Source organism: Bidens hawaiensis, unplaced genomic scaffold (genome assembly GCF_021521415.1).
Source record: "Bidens hawaiensis isolate Kalapana, Puna unplaced genomic scaffold, B.hawaiensis_p1.1 tig00001461_1, whole genome shotgun sequence".
Taxonomy (NCBI): Eukaryota; Viridiplantae; Streptophyta; class Magnoliopsida; order Asterales; family Asteraceae; genus Bidens; species Bidens hawaiensis.
In genome coordinates this window covers 2140000-2160312 of record NW_027491082.1, presented here as the reverse complement: position 1 = coordinate 2160312, position 20313 = coordinate 2140000, and the positions used below count along the sequence as shown (strand labels likewise).

The following is a 20313-nucleotide window of genomic DNA, read 5'->3' as shown; positions in this document are numbered from 1 at the left end:
CCTGAACCCGATACCGATACTTCAAAACCGTATTCTCGCAGAAACAAATTTAATAATAATCAAGCTGAATCGGTTCGGGAACGACCTAAGACCAAAATGATATCGGGAAATACAAAGAAAGTATGGGAGCCTAGAAGCAATTTAGATTCTGCTGATGTCACTAACACGTCTGCTGATGTCATCAAACCCGTCAAGCTTGTGAATTCACCAAATGGGCCCGATTTGGATGCTACCAGTGTTAAGGATGACAATTTGGAGGAATCAAAAAGTAATGTTCACATTGAACCCGAGCCGGAGCCCGAAAGTGGGACAACAGATTTGTCGACTAGCACCGATAGCTGTTCATCAAGTCTGAGTGAAGGAGACGGAAACACTTCATTTTCTTCAAACCCGCAAAATGCCGAGTCGTCGTCCACGTCAGATTCCGAGTACGCGAATCATCTGGCTGAAATGGTTAAAGAGAACGCGAGTGAGCTATTGTCGGAAACAGCTGAAAGTGTTACGGGGAATAATAATAGTAATATTATTCCGCCACCATTGCAAGCTCAGAGCATTCACTTTCCTGTGTTTCAACCTCCTTCCATGGGTTATTACCACCAGGGCCCGGTTCCATGGACCACAGGCCCACCCAATGGGCTCGTTCCATTAGGCCCGTTACCCCATCCAAACCACTATATGTTTGCTAGCCCTGGCCCGTTTGGGTACGGGAATTCACGTTATGTTCAGTATGGTGTTGGTGGGCTCCACCCACCACCGCTTAACCATGGTCAACTCCCTATGTACCAAGCTGTCCCACCGGTCAACATGACTATCCCTTTCAAAGGCGGGCATGTGAATTCTGAAAAGGCACAAAATGGACATAATGAAAATGAGAATTCGGATAAAACACAAAAGGGTAATGCGGGGTTTTCTCTGTTTCACTTTGGTGGGCCTGTTGATGTTTCAAACGGGTTTAATCCGACCGCGAGGTGTGTGAAAGAAGAGGTGGACGTGAATGTGGATAGTTGTGGGGTTGTGAAGGATGTGGAGGAATACAACTTATTTGCAGCAAGCAATGGGATAAAATTTTCCATCTTTTAAAAACAGTTTTTGAGATTTTGAAGATTTGAGTTTGAGTCTTGAGTTTAAGGTAATTCGATTTTTATTTGGTACGCAAAATGCAATAATCTTGTGAAACTTATTCATTCAGCATGTTTCTTGTTTTGGTAATTTTGGCCAATTTTATACTCGTTCTTTCTTTGTTGCTTTTGTTTAAATTTATGTTTGATCTCAAATGGTTGATTTCGAAGTTTTATCGTGTAAACACGCAATGAAACTACTAATGCAGTTTTTAAATCGTTAAAGAAACTACTAATACGGTTTCTTAAATCGTTTAATTCAATCAGTTGATAATAATTGCAATAGCCATAATCTTATATTGTTATAGCATACTGAATTTTTATAAACCTAACGAACATGTAACGTTTTCAAATGCTTGCAAGTTGCAATATTAACTAAATATATTATATGAAGCTATGAAGTAAAGTAGCTCCAATGGTTGCAAACAGACGGCCACATGAAGCGTGTTGGTGTCTGTATTTTGGCATCACCACTGAAGGCAAGAGCCCGCTGGGTATTCGTTTGTTCATGTCCAAAATTTGCAACACCAGCAAACATATAAAAGGTGTTTAAAACTGGACGTATTAATGGAAAGGAAACAAGTGTTTTTAAATATGGGTGCAAATTTGATGTGACTCATTTAGATACGTTTGAAACGTTTGAAAGTGGATGCAATGGAGATGTGTAGATAAATTTGAGGGCTTATTATGCCATATTGCCCAAGCTGGATCGCTACAACTAGAGAACGAGGGAAGTGAGGTGACTGGTTGTAAATTCGTAGATGGTGGTACGAGGGTTACTTCCCATCGTTAGTCATCTAAAGACCTCGTGAAATTCATGTAGTTCTATGTAGGGCTTTGCTCTAAGATGTGAATTAAATTCGATTCTAGATTTTATTTTATGGCATCCTAAGCTTATAAGTACTAGAGATATAGTTCTAAGATGTAATTTTGATTATCTTATCAGCCACAATTTTGAAAGACAAATGAAGTCATTTTTCAACCAAAGAAATGGTGTGGTGTAGCATGACCACTATAAGGTCTGTTTGGAATTTAGCAAAACTATGCAATTATATGAGCCAAAGGATGCCGATAGTTGAAACTATAAAAATTGGATACATCTTGACCATATGGCCTACGGTGTCCAATAGCATGTGCCATGTCACCTACGTTGTGTTAATGAACTTGCCAACTTCCATATGTTAGGATGCTAACCATATCATGTTTTTTTATGTTAATTTTATATTTTTATTTTACAAGCAGTGTTAAAGTATTCCAATGCAGCAACCCCCCCCCAACCCCCCAAAAAAAAACACTTACAAGATGCGATACGTAAGGTTTTACATCAGATTTTAATGTATCATTCAAAAACACTTATTTTCTCTCAAATGTTATATTTTCCCATAAATATCCTTTCATGTCTATATTATTATCACATTTTACATTTAAATTTTACCACCAAATTATTTTTTAATAAGCCAAATTATTGGTACAAAAATTAATTAACTTATGACACATAAACAAATGCTTTGTTAATCAAAAATCATATAAGTGAAATATAGATTTTGCTAACATAATACAAGAATCAATCTGTGTTAAAAGGAAACATTACATATTTTTTATTATTCTTCCCAATTACCCAAATACTATATAAAATGATGTACAAAGTCTGTATGAAATTAAAATAAACGGTAAAGGAAAAAAAGAAATAAAAAACAAACACGACACACCTCATCCCTCATTCTTATTTATCAAGAACTTCGATACCAATCTCACTAGACACACATAGACAATTCCTCTCAAACGTCAAGTTGGCGTCCTTGTGTTTCCTAGCGTTGGAGATGCTCTTAGTAATGGTCACATGTGTTTTATCTAAATGTCTAGATATATTTTGTTGAATGGAAAGCATGTAATTTGTTAAAATTCGATAATGACCTAAAGGATGGAATAAACTTGCCATAAGTCCCTAGTCATGTTGTGCCCACTTATTTAGAATGAATTTCACTAGCCAAGTTGTGGGCATCTCCTAGCTTTTAATGAACTTATCATAGGAGCACTGAACTTGTATCCAAGTTGGCTTAAATTATGTGCTTCGAATATTTGTTAAAGTTCCTAATTAAACCACTATTAATTATATGTTGTATAACCATTAACCAACGCACGAACTAAACTGAATACAAAACCTTGGAACATGGATTTTCAAACGCACAAATGTGTATGATGTCATGTGAACATGCTTCCTCGCTGTAAAAGGTGGGGGGTTTTAACTGAAGTTATGATCAATATGTGTTACGATGGTAGTGCTTCTTATGAAAAAAATTTAACGTTTTGAACAAACTTTAATAAGTACTGTCGTTTAAAACATGCTATGCTTGTTGAGAATAGTTGTTTTGTCTATGCAATCATATCGCACGCTACCTTTGAATGATCCCTTTTGGTAGTAACTTTGGTGTAAGATTCTAATGCTTAATTTTAGAAGTATAATATCATCTAATGTTAATATTGGCCTCTTGTCAATTATCACAACCCGTCCATCATGTCAACTCTGAGACATTAAGTTGTCTTTTGGAGCAAAACAAAGTGTTTTTAACTTTGTTTTGTAAAATTTCATTTACCTATACACACGTTCGGTCTGCATTTGGCATAACATTGCTTTATTTGCACGAGCTTTAGACATGTTCTAGGAGTCATCAACAAACTTTTAGCCATGGTGTTGTTTTTTTTAACAACATTTGGAACTTTCCCCGAATCCCGAGTGAGCCTTTTTGATACGTGATATCAATCGTCCATATTGATTTTGAGGCTTTATATCTGACTCACTCAAAAATACCAAATACCATAACCCATGGTGTTATTGATATTGCTTCTGTCCACGATGAACTTTGATTATCATGGAACCATACTCTCTTTGTGCTACTCTACATGTCTCGTTTTAAATGTAGTCTTAGTATTAGTATGTAAGCTCATAAATCATAATTGAAGTTCAATTTTATACCGATGCAAATTTTATTTTATTTATGTTTTTTCAATTGATTTAGAACAATAGAGGAGCAAATACTTTTAAATGTCGAAATACTTTCCTTGAAATTACATGGTTCCAAGTACTCCAATTTGATAAAGATGTAACACTTAATTATGATAGTGTAATTAATGAACAAAGAATGAGATCTTTGTGATATTCAGTTTGATTCTAAGGGCGTCCGAATTTTACCACCAAAGGCCTTCAGGAGTGGGTTTTCCCTATAACTAGAAATAACTTGGAGGCGCTTAAGGACTCCGTATTAGCCGTTAAAAAAAGGGCCATTTGTTTAACAACTTTTACATAAAGGAGGCACGAGATTCGTTTGCAACAAAAGCCCACCATTCCACTTCTAAACCCTTTTGGGGCTCATAAGTCATAACAAATCTTTCAATATTTATTAATAGATAAAAAGATTCGGGAAACCATACTTTTCAAGCTATTGACGTATTGAGTTTTAAAATGTTCAGTCACACAACATAATACCTAAAGTTTCTAAAACTATCAAGTCAAAACTCGTAGGACGCGTTCGTTTCACGGACTTTTTTTAAAGGATTTGGAATTGGAATTGGAATTGGAATTGGAATGAAATGTTTGAGGATCCTTATCATGTGTTTGGTTAGTTAATATGTATTGGAATTGGAATCTTCTTCATTCTCGTGTTTTTTTTTTTGTTTTTTTTTATTTTATTTTTTTGAAGAACGAGGGAAATGGCGGAAACGTTTTAGTTTTTTCACATTTTTCGTTTTTGATTTATATTTTGAGTTATTATTTTTTTATTAATTTTTTCGAATTTTTTTAAGAGGGATTTTTACTTTCCATAACAATCCTTATAAAATAGGTGAGATTTTAAAATCCCATAAAATGTGGGATTTGATGGGATTTAGTTTCCATTCTCATTCTTTCATTTAATGAAATGAACAGGATTTACAATCCCATTCCTTAGAATTTCTTCAAAATCCTTGAAACGAACAGGACCTTAGAGTAATTAATCACAATTCGGCGTACCATTTCATTACGACCGAAAGGCAGATAGACTTTCCGTTTTTAGGCAAAATTAATTACTAAGTGAACATGAAAGTTGTATCTGGCAAAAAAAAAAGTTAACATGTAAATGAAAAAAACACGTTTAATGTAACACCCTAGCCAAATTACACATAAGACGTTAACACATGAATGTCTGCCCGCAAATGAATCAGCACGTTCTAGGCGCATTGACGATGGATTAGTGGAGAGCTACACGGTTAAGTATGCTTGCAAGTTGGATGAGAGTAATTCAACGGCGTCTGGTCTCCTAGGAAATCTCCACTTGACAAACAAAAACAAGTTTGTGAGCTGGTTGTGGGCAAAACGAATAATATTGATTGGTGAGAGACAAGTTTTCCATTAAAACCAGATTTCAATAATTCCAACATCTTAAATCGTTTTATTTATATAAGAATAGGCAACTCAACTTGTTTCAACTTAAACAAAACCCCCATAACTCGTTTCTCCTACTTCACGCTGTAACAATTACCGCCATATTGAAAGGGAAAAAAACGCAATTTTCGTGGGATGTCCTACAACGAACATGGTGCCAATTTTCGTTAAAACGGATGGAGTATAATCTTAACTGAAAATAGTAAAAAGGTATGATGGGTGTGGGTGGGAATCCATTTTGTGTGGTCTTGAGTAGAAAGGAACAAGGCTTAACACAACACAACATAACATTCTTGACTTGAGAATAAGACCTATTGGCTTCACTTCATGTAAGATTCCAAGACTCTATTCTTAAAGAATCTCTCTATCTATTCTTTCTTTTCATGTTACCATCTTTGAGCTGGAGAATAACATTTCATACTCATGTAAAGCATATAACATCAAATCGAGCATTTATTTAAGTAAACATATACAATACGTGTTGTGGTTTAAGACTCAAGTATACATCATTTGAATTTGAATAAGTATGCAATGCCACCCCCAAAACGAAAGATGGAAAACGGGGGATGAAAAAGTACTCACATTAACAAGTAACTTGAAAGATAGTGTCGTGAATAATCGGAGAGATCGGTTTAACGAGCAAGACCTATATTAAACGGGTCTTGTGTTAGTAGGTAGTCTTGGAAGGGTTTAAAATAAAATACATGACAAATAAAGTAAATAAATAAAGTTTAGGATTTAAAATGTAAATATTTAAGAAATTAAAGAAACGAGTTTTGTAAAATAAGTTTACTCGAAACCGGGGTCTCGGTATTCTATTCATTAGTTTTTTTCTTTTTTTACTCAACCTATGTTAAGTAATATAATGTGGGTTAAAATGCGATATTGCAAAACCTTTGGTTATAAGAATACCAAAACGAGGTTTAAATGAGTGTTCGGGTTTGTCGGTTCGAGACTTGATAATTGACCAAGCTCACAGTTAACTTCCCAAAATAATAAATGTTATGAGATAACTCAATAAAATCAAAATAGACTTAACCAAGTATGTAGTTCTATTGTGAAGAACCTTAACGTTCGTTAAACGAGTATACGACCTTATCGGTTCGAACTTGTTATAAGATCAAGTTGGTTACCGACATGCCAAGTATGTTTAGAAATTAACTAAAATTGATTTAAAATATAATCTTGAAGAAAAATATGAGTTTTGGTGGCTAAAAACACACTTGTGTGTCTTAAGCGAGTGAACTCGGTTTAGTTCGGTTTTTTTGGTTCGGTCCTTGACTCGGAATAAGACCGAGGATGGTTACCACATACCCAATTATCATGGAACTTGTAAAATAACTTATAAATAATAATACTCAAGTTTTACATTCAAAAAGTTAACAATAAAGCTTTTAAACAAAAGTTCGGTTTTTGGTTCGGTCCTTGACTCGGAATAAGACCGAGGATGGTTACCACATACCCAATTACTATGGAACTTGTAAAATAACTTATAAATAATAATACTCAAGTTTTACATTCAAAAAGTTAACAATAATGCTTTTAAACAAAAGTTCGGTTTTTGGTTCGGTTCTCAACTCGGGATGAAACCGAGGCTAGTCACCACATACCCAATACCATGGAACTTGACAAATATGAAAAATAAACTAAAATATGTAGAATTTAAGCAAGTATAACAAGTTATATGGTTAGATTTGTTAAATATATAAACAAGGACTACAAAGTCCTCCATGTAACCTTGCCTTACTAGTCCGACATTTCAACCGGCCGAGACCGGAGAAATGAAAGACCGAAGGTAAACAAGGAGTGTATATTATATATATGTTGTAACATAAAGCTTTAAGTTTTGAGAAGTTAGTTAAAATGAAAGATTAGCTTATGAAGAACAACCTTAGAATTCAAGAATTTGAGAGAGAAATGAAGAAATGAGCAAGCACAAATGAAGAAGATGGGTGTGTGTATATAGGGTAAGTTGAATGGGTCTTTCATAAAGGGTGTTTCATGAAAATGGGTTGGTTATAGACCCAAGAAAGCACAAACTACAAATGGGTCCTTCAAGTCTCCATTTTGGTAGTTTTAGTCCCTGGAGTTCGTTTTGAGCGTTTTCGGGAAATTTTAAGAACCGAAAAGGGTGTTTTTTTTATCCAACAACTATAAAACAAATATTTAACATACAATTCATCATTTTGATAATATCGAAAGGTTCGGGATACAAAACGGGTCGGGTTTACATTAAGAATACAAGTATAAAATAACCCGAAATTGACAAATGTCACATATATAGCTTACGAGTGTTACATATGCGTGTGTGTTTATTAACTATCAAGTTTGTAAGTGTTAATATTTGTGGGTGAAGCGTGTGCACTCGTCCTAAAAGGCTAGATCCGCCCCTGACAGTTGGCGTATTCCGCATGAGTCCCAATATTTCTTATGCCCACGGATGATATATGTAAGATTTGTCTAGGGTACTTGTACGTATTATTTACATAGGAAATTTTGGATATATATGGTTGAGTTCAATGAAGAAATCATATTAGTGTGAGAAGTTGGAGAAATCCTTTATACCAATTAAAAATTTTATTTTGCTTTTTTCTTTTAATTAATTGTAAGGGTATAATGGTAAAGATTAAAATGTTTATATATGGTAAGTTTTAAATTATAGAAGTTTTACAATGAATTAACTTTTTAGTATTTTACTTATTTGTTTCTTAAATTAACAATGCATGTTGATTCATTTTTTTTATTTGTATTACATTTCTTATTATTTTGATATAAGTCATATTTCACGTAAAATCCACTACACCATCCTACATATCAACTCAACGCGTTCACTTTGGGTAGGTAGATCATTTCCTTCCCAGTTCCCACAAACATACTTTGTTAAATAGATTATTATGAATAAAGGCACATTACTAGTGCAATCTTTTTTTCATCTCATAGCGTTTTATATGATTATCTAATCTTCTTTAATGTTGTGTTTTTACCATTATTAAAAGTAAAAGTTGACAATATAAACAACCAACGTACGTTACATTAAATGAAACAAATACATTGAAATTTAACTATGGTCAATTTATTAGTTCAAAGTAACACTAAACACCATAAAAGGAACTTGTATAACCAAGTTAACCAATTCTTCAAAACTTTCTGAAAGTCACGAATCAAGTTCTCAATCAACGGGTGATGTCGGTGATCCCGAACTTAGAAAACATAAGTCTCTTCATCACTAGCCTACACATAACCAATACACAATTTTCAGATAAAACCCAACACAACTTATAGAATAATCCTACACAACGTACTTACACATATCATTATGTACACTTAAATTAATACCTACACAACCTACACAATTTGTAAAAATATTAAAAAACACTACACAATGCTCAGTTAATACCTACATAATTTTTAGAAAAAACTTACACAATTTTAAAAAATAAAATCAAGTACCTATATATAGAAAACCAATACATAGTTTTTAAATAAACCCTACACAATTTACACATAACATAATATATACTTAAATTTACAACTACACATCCTACACGTTATTCTATTTATTTATTTATATATCGATTTTCATTTATTATTTATATTTTTTATTTTTCTTATTGTATAAATTGTTAGTTTTGTTATTTGTATACCTATATCCATTATTGTTTATTGTTTATTTTTTTACTTTTTTTATTTTTTGTGTTTTATTTTGGTTTTAATTTTTAATCACATTAAATATATAAAGATATATTATTTAACATGTAGATTAATTCATATTAAAAAAATTGTTGCCTATAAGTTCTTGCTTTACAATTCGAAATTTTTATGTTTTTGTTGCATAAAAGCATGTGTAGGTTGTATGCACAAACATATTTTGGCAAAACACCGTAACCACACATACTATGCATTGACAAAATAAAATATATCAAACGAAACATATCATTATAAAAAAACAAGTAATGCATTCTATTTTAGGTATATCATTAAAGTATATGTTTATCATAACAACGTAGGGATAAACAAATATAATGTATTCTATGTAGGTTTATTATTTTAGTGTATGTTTATAATATCAATGTAGGAAAAAATAATAAATGTATTCTATGTGGATTTATCATTAAAGTGTAGGTTAATCATAACATTGTAGGAACACATTTGCAACTATGTAGGCTCTACGTCAACTAATGTTGGTAACTCCATCATGTTTGCATGTGTAGAAGTCTACATATCACATTGTATAGGAGTTTGTATAGGTGGTCAATTGGTTCAGAGTCAATGTAGGAGTCTTTGTTCCTTGTGTAGAAATCTGTATTAACAAATGCATTTTTGTAAACTGGTTTATATTTATTTCAGAGTCAATGGGATTCTCTCTGACATTTATGAGTTTCTATATTTGTTATAACAACGAAATTACAGCTCTACCCTTTTCTATTAAAACTCATTAAAAACATATACATATTATTACAAAAATGCCATAATCAATATAAGTCTTTGATATATATCTAATGGTCAAGATTCATTTCTCCAATTTTTTACTTTATATGGAAATGGGTTCAAATAAGAATAAGAAGTTTCCAAGGAATGGTAAGAACCAATAGATTTTTGACATGTGGCATTATAACATATGATCAAAGAATAATTTTAGGAAACTATGTCGGGTATAAAGATGAAAGAGTAATTCTATGAAACTATATCGGTTTTTGGTAATTTTAAATCTCAACCATTAATTAACATGATCCAATGGCTATGATTTATTCCTATCATTCCTAGGAAACTACTTATTTTTATTTTAACCCACCCCTATATATATATATATATACACACACATGGTTTTTCATTTTTAAAGTGCTTTGTAATTTGTATGTAAAATTACTAAAAATATGATGTTTCATCCTTCAAGAATGAGTACATGAAGTGAAAGTTGTGACAGGAGATGAAAACTGATGTTGGTGTATAAATGCATTATGAATCCATTATTATTACATGTGAGAAGATACATATCAGATGTGCATCTGCTCATCAAATGCAAGCATGGAGTAAAGTACAACCCGTTATTCGATCGTTCATTCTTTTCAAAGGGACCCACCTCAGCTTAAATTCTTGAAGGCCAGCCGGCCGTCTGTTGCATACTTACCGAAGAACACAAAGATCTTGGTAGAGGCTCCACAAGATTTAAAATACTGTTTAGGCTGAATAAGTACCAAACATATTGAAGGGGACAAAAGGGAATGTGTTCTTGTTCCATGCCTGCCCTCCAAGAAGAAGAATCTTTTCATTTTTAATATTTCTAGTTGTGTGTATTTAATTATATATTCCAAGTTGCAGATGCTTTAGTCAACATAATAATAATAATCTCCTTCCGTTTCTCCAAATTTAACTCAAGATCTCCTTTATGTCATTATCTATATCCTCAATACAGAAAGATGAAAGATATGTGTCATTCATTTCATTAGTACTAATGTTACGAGAACTAATACGCGCTTAAAGACAGTGGATACCTGCATGAAAAATATTGGAATAAGGTTCTTTTCACTTTACAATATTTGTGGATCTATTCTGCTACCCATTGTAAAGTGTTAAGAGTTTTATAGTGCAACAGAGTTATAGATTTTGGTCTCAGAATAATAAAAGTGAGTTTATTTACATGTCGCCACGAAGATTGGATGGGTGTTTAGTGTTATTCCTTCATTAGATCTGTCCAAGATTCTATGCTTCACTTGGAAAGCACCCTTTCCACCCCCCTCTTCCTTCCACCCGTTGTCCATTTTCTATATATAGCGAGGTGAGCGTGCATACCGTCAACATGTGGATAATAAGTTGTAGATAAGAGGTGTTATAGTATCAAGACACATATTTTAGAATACACAAGAATCAAATTTCAAACTTTGAAGAGATATTAAAGCATGCAGGTATGTATCAAACCGAGTATTATTTGTATTCACGGGTTATTTTACAAAAATGTTTTGTTATATTGCATGATCACTTCCAAAACAAAGTGGCATATATTATATGTTTGATAAAATGAAACTAACAAAAAATCTTTATATTTTTTGGTTTAAAGATGTATCACCATCATCAAGAAGGAAAGAACATTCATTTGACACCAAGAATGTCAATTACACCCGAAAGACACTTGTTTTTGCAAGGTGGGAATAATGGAGGGGACTCGGGACTTGTTCTATCGACTGATGCTAAACCAAGACTCAAATGGACACCGGATCTTCATGAACGGTTCATCGAAGCGGTCAACCAGCTTGGAGGAGCAGATAGTAAGTGCATATTTTGAAACTTTCTAAAAATAATAATAGAAAAGAAAAGAAAAGGACTTGATGTTTATTGTGTTATTTTTTATTATAGAGGCTACACCAAAATCAGTTTTGAAGCTAATGGGCATTCCTGGGCTTACTTTATACCACTTAAAGAGTCATCTCCAGGTAAAAAAGACATGCCAATCATAGTTCTTAGTTAGAGGTGGCAAAGTGGACGGGCTGGGTTGGTTGGTTGGCCCGAAAGACGTTTAGTCCAACTTTTCTTTATTTTTTTACTAATAGTTGGTGTATAAGGTAAGAGTACAAATAGCATATAATAAAAATGATTTTATAGGCTTTCTGCATTATAAATAAGCTTTTAACAACTTATGACCGGTTTCCATTTTAGGTGTTCTTTTATAACACGACATGACACGAAATTAGATGGTTTGGGTTTAGTATAAACAGGTTTGATTCAGTTTCAGCTCAACCTGCGAGCCCATTTGGTTAAACGGATTCTGTTCGTGCCAACTTGGTGGATTCACGGGTTGACCATTTAACCCATTTGTATTTTATTTTATAATTAAATTAGTTCTGTATTTAATGCCAAAATTTACAACTTGAAAGAAAAATTGGCATTCGATTTTATAACTAAAATATACTTGTTTTATATACATTTGTATTTTGTTGTGAAAATGAATTTTTAAAGTGCTAAAAAGTTTGAGTCAAACGGGTTGTGTTCAGGTTCACATGACATGATTTTAAGGTTCGTGTTAGGTAGGACCTACCAAACCCACGAACACGACATATTTAGCACCTCTAGTTCTTAATGACTTAAAACAGTTAAACAAGTGCACAAAATTAATTTGCACTTTTTGGTTGGCAGAAATACAGGATGAGTAAGAATCAATATAGGCAAACTAATAGTGTTGGCACAAACAAAGTTGGTAAGAACTCTAACAATCAATTCAAATCTTTTTAATATGTTTTGACCCAATTTTGTAAAAGACAAAAAAAAAGAGGATAATTCATGATAACAAATATTTGGGCTGCAGATATGGTGGCGGGAGATGCGGTTAGTGAAACAAATGGAACGCGCATGAGCAACTCGAGTGTTTGCCCTCAAACAAACAAGTAAGAAACAGTTATTAGTTGTACAGTCGTAAGTTAACGTTTGTTGTTCTAACGGTACAATTATCCACTCAGAAACCCGCAGATAAGTGAAGCCATACAGATGCAAATTGAAGCTCAAAGAAGACTGCATGAGCAACTTGAGGTATGCTATCAATATAACAATACAACTAACAGCATAAAAAAATCTAAAAATGTTTGAAAATAGTCAAAAACTTTTTAAAAATTATCTAAAAATGTTTCAAACTGATCTAAAAATGTTGGAAAATAATTTAAAAATGTCCGAAAGTTATCTAAAAATATATGAGAATAATAAAAAATTGTTAGATAATAATCCAAAATTGTTTGAAAATATTCTTTTAATTTGAATAGGTGCAAAGACACTTACAGCTTCGAATCGAAGCACAAGGAAAATACTTACAGTCGGTTCTCGAAAAGGCGCAAGAAACACTTGGAAGGCAAAACTTAGGGTCAGTAGGACTAGAGGCTGCAAAGGTTCAACTATCTGACTTGGTGTCTAAAGTGTCTACTCACTGCCTAAACACTGCATTAACCGACTGTTCGGTCAAGAGTTGCTTGACTTACGGTGAAGGTCAACAAACCAAACAAGAACTGATTGGTTTGACCCTTTTAAAGTCAAAGAAGGTTGAGAATGAGTGTGAAGATGTCAACAGAAGCAAGAGGTGTGACTTGTCAATGAGTGTTGGAGGACTTAAGAGCAGTGAATGGAACACCAATAGAAGATTTATGGATAGGGGCGAAACGGTCATTTTAATGGATCAAAACAACACAGACTATGTCAAGGAAGAGATCAGTGAGATGCCACAGAAGCTGCAAATGCCATATTTTGGACAAAGTTTGGACCTTAATGCCCATGATGGAAATGATGCAGCTTCAAGTTGCAAACATTTTGATTTGAATGGACTTGGTTGGTAATAGATATTAATATATTGTAGAGTTATCTTTGTTATTAATGGCAAGGGATTAAAGATATTGTATTGCATTTACAGATTTTTTTTTGTTGCATAGAATAGTTGGAGAAACATGAATAACATGTCCGGGTCAAAAACACAGTTTTATAAGACCATCCGTTGTGGGCTAAGTAAGGAAGACAATGCTTGCCACAATTAGGGGCCTCTAGTTAGCCCATAACACATAGCCTAAAAGTAACAATCTTATTAAGGTTAAAGCAGGCTTCAATCAAATCTGGTTGAAATAAATCAAGTTAGAAAAGAAGTATCAAAATATGTTCATCCGGTATAAAATCATGTAACATGACACCGATACAAAATAATTTTATGTATTAAATTCATGTCAAAATTCAATTGATATCATGTGTCTTATGTTGAATTGTTGCACCTTAACTATCAGTATTTAACACAAGGTTGGGCCTTTTGGACCTCAACACAATCATTTCTCTCAACCCATTCATCTAAAATATATAATTTTTATAAATATGTTTTGAATGAACAAAATGTTCATAGATGTCTTATAATATCTAATATACATTATACAGTATATATAATATTAGTAGCGGTTATAATAAATACAAAAGTTTATTCTTGTAACGTTAGAAATACTTCGTAACGTTAGAAATAATATAAAATATTGTTGTTTAATATGACAAAAATAAGAATAATGCCTCACGAATCATGAAAGTATCAGCAAAGCTAGATGTAACTAAGACAAAAATCTACGCACTTCTCTATAGTCCATATTCTTTAATTGACTTCTTCAAGCGTATCATTGTTATAGAAATTTCAAGTCTGGGTCATGTAGCACGAGGTAAAAAAAATGTTTCAACTTTCAAGCATAATTTACATCTAACAAGAAACCATTTAAAAACTACAATCATATATCAAACATAACAGAATCATACCTAAAAGAAATTTGATTCTTAAATCATACCCCAAGTCAAATATCACATCAAAAGTCAACCAGCATAATCACACATAATTACATAATACATATTTTACCTAAATGAAACTTCATTCCTATATCCTAAGGCTGAGGGGTGTGGGGGGCTCTAACGGGGGCGCGAGTGGGGGCTCCAGCCAATAATATTGTGACGTGTGGCAGAGAGAGAAACTGGATAAGGGGGTTGTTGGAGCCCCTGCTGGAGCCCCTGGCCCTGGTGTGGAGGGGCTCCAGCGGATTTTTTTTTTATTTTTTTATAAATATATTCAAAAAACGTATTATTAAAAAAACTCATAAATTATTAAAAAAAACACACATTAAAAAAAAACACATTAATATCTAAAAATAAAATAAAAATTAAAGTACTAAAAAAACATTATTCTTATTCTTCGGCTTGGTCTTCTTCGATCAACCTCTTTCGGATACGTTCCTTTTGCTTTTCCATCAGCATTTGATCGGCCGGATTTAGGTTACTGAAGTCTCTTGTAAGGAAGTCCAAATCTCTCATTCGACTTTTTTCCCTTTTGTCATTAGAGACCACCTCCATGGTTTTGTTGAATTTATTGAGGGATTCAACAAGATCGACGATGTTTACGGCTCCCCCCTCAGCCGGTTTTTTCCCCTTGGCGTCCCTTCCCAATGGCCGCCTCCTCGGCGGTGAAGACGTTTCCTCCCCCGCAATGTTTAGGTCGAATCCAACGCGGCAATCCGACCCGGCGGAAGTGCTATATGCTCCAGACGAACTAGTTTTAGTCCGTTTCGGCCCTACTTCCGCATCATGGTCCGGCGCCACAAGCTCAACCCACTTGGAACACCTTTTCAACCTCTCCCACAACTTTAAATCGTCCCACGTCTTCACCGTCCCATACCTCCGCAAACACTCCTGCCTCCACTCTTCGACCGTGAAATTGTAAACCGCCAAATCATCACTGCCACTTGGTCTCATACGACCGGCGTTCCTGTTGAAAAGATTAGTAAACAACCCGACAAATTTTCTGATTTCGGACCACCGACCCGAAATCAAATTTTCTGTAAGCTGCAGTGATCAAACTTGTATGTTGGTTTCTTATTATATGGTCAAACTTATTAACAAAAATGTTGTTTTTGGTGTTTGATAGTGTCAAGGTGGAGAGTGGTTTCATTACTCGTGTGTTGGGTTGACACCAGAGGCGATGTTTAACGGAAAATGGTTTTGTCCAACTTGCCAAGAACTTCCGCGTTAACAATCAAGTTTTATGTGTTGTATAGCACTTCACAAAATAACCAAGATTCCAAATTTGAAAATGTGGGTAACAACAGAAATCTTGTATGACAAAGGTGCAAAATGTGATGTTACACGAAGTTGTAGCCGTTCATTATATTTTTTTTGCAATCCAATTTCTTTACAAATCATAGTAAACTGTTGTTTTTTTCTTCTACGGTGGTAATTCATGGCATGACATGAAAATAGTCAGACTTTTGGTACTAGGTAACATCTGTTTTCGTTAGGCGTGTGCATAGGATGGTTCGCTTTAGTTTTAAGCCCTAAGTGAACTGAAATTGAAATTCAGTTATAGGATTCTGAAAACTGGTTGATTGTGGTTGGCCAAGTTTGGCTTAGGGAGTACGGAAACAAACTGCAATTGTCGTTTATGTCCAAAACTAAAAATTGAACCATCAGCTGTTCATTCGGCTATGTTGGTTAATTCGGTTATGGGTTAATGACTTAATGGGTTTTTCTGGTTCCTTGGTCTTCCTAAAATTCTTGAAGAACAATACAAAACTTTAAAAAGTGTTCATATAAGGGAAGTTCAAACTTTAGATAGGGCTCTAATAAGTCACTGGTTTTTATTCCTCGTATTACAGGGGTTGTTTTACGTTATTTATTTTTAATATTTATATATTTTTTTGGATTTTAATTCTATTTATTGTAAGAAAGTTAATAATATATTTAGGTTTGATGATGAAAGTGTTTCACAAATAAATAAGATGTTATAACCCGGTTTAAAAACTATCTGAGTTTGGTGAGACCTATGACCTTTTTATTTTTTTTTTATTATAAAATGTTTGTTAATTATAAATAATATATTTTTCTAAAAAAATCAAATTTAAGTTTTTAGTATATCCCTATTTTATAGGATTTTTTATATCAAATATTTGGTAAGATTACTTTTTAATTTAATAAGATGTTATAACACGTTTAAAGGCTATATGAGTTTGGTGAGACCCATACTCGTGAATTTGGGTCAAATGCATGAGAAACTTCCATTTTACAACTAAAGCAACCAGCGAGCTTTTAAAGGTTTTGTTTATATATATTTAAGATACGAACTAGATTTGAATTGAGCTCATATTGGCTCAACTTTTTTACATGTCATATTACTCAACAATAAAGCATGAAATTTTATAAAAAAAAAATATACAAATTGATAACACTTATACTTTTTTATTCTTTTCTTTTTTTTCTTTTTTTTTTGAATGTTAATGCTTTCCTCCTACTATTTATATTAAATCGCCATTGCCAGGGATCGAACCCTGGACCTCTCACCCAAAGGCCAAAGCCTTTACCTTTCGGTTAGATAAGATCAGTATCATTAATTCGTACATGTTACGAGTTTAGAGTTTGTGGCCTAGTAGAAACTGAGAAGGAGAAAAAGAACAAGAAAGTATAGTGATTGTATTAGAAATTGTATTTGTTGGAAAAAAAATATAGAAAAGTATTCTAAGCACGTAATGTTTTGGGTTACTTGTTATGATTTAACTAAAAAGTGCATAAGTCACAGTACGTCATTATCACGTAGACAAAAAGTTTTATCTAACCCGTCCTTTAAATTTCATGTTGTTGTTTATCTACTATTTAAACAAAAGAAAAGAAAATTGGTGATTAGTTGGATGTGTATAAGACTCGTCTCTCTTCTTTTCAGCGTTTTGAAACCCGGTCCGGCCCGCCCGGTCCCTATACAGGGTTGGGTCAGTGTATTCGGGCCGTTTCTAAAAACCCGGCCGGGTTTTGCGGGTGGCAGTCGACCCGGTGGGTGAACCAGTAAAATCCATTTTTTATTAAATCCAAAATAAAATGTGCATGTCGGGATTTGAATTTGGGTCATTTCAGATATAGAAGCTTTAATAACTACTCCATGAGCTAACAAACCAAGTGTCATTGACGTCTCTATTGATCAAGCATAAATCATTTATATTTAAAAAGCAATGTATAAAACATAAATAAACATTAAAGTTTATTATTATTATTATTTTTTATATGTATATGAATTATATATTTAAATTATTTATGACGTCATCTGGGTCAAACAACAGTCCGCCCGGGAAGGGTCTGTCTAACCTTTGACCCGGTAAGACTTTACGGAGTTAGGTTGGGGGCATAGTGGTGAAAGAAGAAAAGCCAGCCGGGAGAAATTAAGACAAAGATTTGAAATAATATAGAAACCCTAAAATCAAATCCTTACCAAAAATAAGGGGGAAACCAAATCAAATCAAATCAAATCAAATAATAAAATAGTCTCATATTTCATCATCAAAGATCAAGGTGAACTTGACTCCCAAGAAACACACAGGTAGATTACAATCCTTTTGCTTCAGTGTTTTGATCAAATCCGCACAGTAGAATGGGAAGAAACTTGACCCAGATGATTAAACTTGAGTTCGATAATATGAATCAAGATCAAGAAACTAGAAACTTAGCAATGAAAACAATTAAATCTTTAGTCAAAGATTTGGATTCAATTTCAATCCCAATCTTTCTTGCTCAAGTTTCCGAGACCCGATTAACCGAATTCGATATCTCTCTTTATGAAGATATTGCGTGTGTTCACGGCCCGATAATCGTCCCACATATCGACAAAATCATGTTGATCATCATCAAGGCGTTGAGTTCTAACCCGGGCCCGTTAAGTCTCCATCAAGTTTGTTCGAAAGCGGTCTCCGCCATTGCACGATATGGGATCGACCCGACAACACCCGAAGCCCGAAAGCAACAAGTTATGCACTCGCTTTGTAAACCGCTTTCGGATTCACTTTTATCAAGGAACGAGAGTTTGTCGTCGGGTGCGGCCTGTTGCTTAAAAGGGCTTGTGGAATTGGATGATTGGCGGTTTTGTTCGAGTCAGACGGTCAATGAGGTGTGCCAACGGGTTGCTGCGGGTTTGGAGGGTGATGCGCATATGGGTTTGGTCATGGCTTTGGCTAAACGGAATGGGCTCGTTGTTGAGGGTTATGCGAGGTTGTTGGTTCGGGCTGGTGTTCGGGTTTTGAATGTGGGTGTAAATGAGGGGGATTCTAGGAAGCGGTTGTCGGCTATTCGAATGGTTAATTGTTTGATGATGAGTTTGGATTATAAGTGTATAATATCGGAATTAACCTTTGTGATTGAAGAGTTTCAGAAATTTCAACAAGGCGAAATCATGGATGTTAACGAGGCAGTTACTGAAGGAATACATATGGCGAAACGAATATTGTGGAGTAATGCAGATGTGTCTTTTAAAGACGGGTTGTTATCGGGTCAAATGAGTAATCCTGGTAGTGTGATTGAAACGTTAGAGGCCCGAGAAGATTATGAGGATGAGTTTTCGGGCTTTTTGCTTAGAAGCTCGATTACTGGTGGCTCAAGAAGTCGGACTTCGAGTCCTCAGGTGAGTATAATTTAACTATTTAAGCGGGCTGGGCAAGTGGAGTAACGGGTTAGAATGGGTTCGGGTGAAAATATATAGTTTCTGGTATTAGGTTGACCCGAAACATATTTTGTTCAAAATTTTGATTTTTTAAATTGTTTTATTTCAACACTAGTCTTTTCTTGTGTCATTAAATAAATTTAAATTTTTAAAATTTTAATTAGCTTTGAGTGTTTTAAAATTGTTTTTTTAACACTAGTGTTCATCGAACGATTCGATTCCTGATCTAATGTTATGCTTGCTTTTGTTTCAGAAGACACGATCGTCGTATGTAAATGCTGACAACAGTAACCATTTCACGACTCCTAGCAAACTAAGCCAGCCTCTTCGCTTTCCAGACGACGACAGTTCTAGAAATCAAAGCAGAAGATTCAGAAGCTCGTCTTCAAGCAAATATAACGGGAGATCAAATTCAAATTATGATCAAAACGATTTTAACGAGTGTTTTACCAATAAAGATGAACTCTTTAACGGTACCTCAGAAACGGTGTCTTCAACTGAAGACATCTCCATAAATGGGAGCAATCATGTGGAAGAGTGTCAAGAACTTGTTCCTGAAACGCAGGTGAAATCGAGGATATTGTCTGCTGCCAAGGTTTATTCTTGGCTGTTTGTTTTGTTGGTTGCGGTTGTTTGGTATGTCTGTGTACAAGGTATAGATGACGGTTACAAACTCGTACCCACCTAGTTTTGATGTTTGACAACAACTAAGGAACTAAAGTTTGGGGTTTTCAAGTTTATATTCGGTTTTCAAATATATAAAAATTGATATGATTTCAATGTTTCTTGAGCTTCCGAATAGTTGTGGTACAGATCTGTATCTA

General features: G+C 34.1%; 2 protein-coding genes and 1 pseudogene across 2 annotated transcripts; all 3 read left to right on the top strand.

Moving 5' to 3' along the window:
- The first annotated feature begins 38 nt into the window (after window positions 1-38).
- LOC143577736 (uncharacterized) lies at window positions 39-1353 on the top strand. The gene has a single exon (XM_077061488.1). It carries the CDS (start codon window positions 97-99, stop codon window positions 1078-1080), a length of 984 nt encoding a protein of 327 aa, XP_076917603.1. The 5' UTR covers window positions 39-96; the 3' UTR covers window positions 1081-1353.
- A 9961-nt stretch (window positions 1354-11314) lies between these two features.
- On the top strand, window positions 11315-13937 carry LOC143576859 (myb-related protein 2-like). The gene is made up of 7 exons (XM_077060865.1): window positions 11315-11438; window positions 11591-11798; window positions 11887-11963; window positions 12664-12724; window positions 12833-12911; window positions 12984-13053; window positions 13281-13937. The coding sequence occupies exons 1-7, from the start codon at window positions 11433-11435 to the stop codon at window positions 13842-13844; spliced, it is 1065 nt and encodes a 354-aa protein (XP_076916980.1). The 5' UTR covers window positions 11315-11432; the 3' UTR covers window positions 13845-13937.
- A 4490-nt stretch (window positions 13938-18427) lies between these two features.
- Window positions 18428-20177, top strand: LOC143578657 (protein SINE1 pseudogene; annotated as a pseudogene).
- The last annotated feature ends 136 nt before the right edge of the window (window positions 20178-20313 follow it).

What these genes read in the sequence shown, in the direction of transcription:
- LOC143577736 (XM_077061488.1), top strand. Translation starts at nt 97, where the DNA reads ATGATATCGGGAAATACAAAGAAAGTATGGGAGCCTAGAAGCAATTTA.
- LOC143576859 (XM_077060865.1), top strand. An exon ending in CCAGCTTGGAGGAGCAGATA is followed by an intron (nt 11,799 to 11,886) that starts GTAAGTGCATAT and finishes TTTTTATTATAG; the next exon opens with AGGCTACACCAAAATCAGTT. An exon ending in GACTGCATGAGCAACTTGAG is followed by an intron (nt 13,054 to 13,280) that starts GTATGCTATCAA and finishes TAATTTGAATAG; the next exon opens with GTGCAAAGACACTTACAGCT.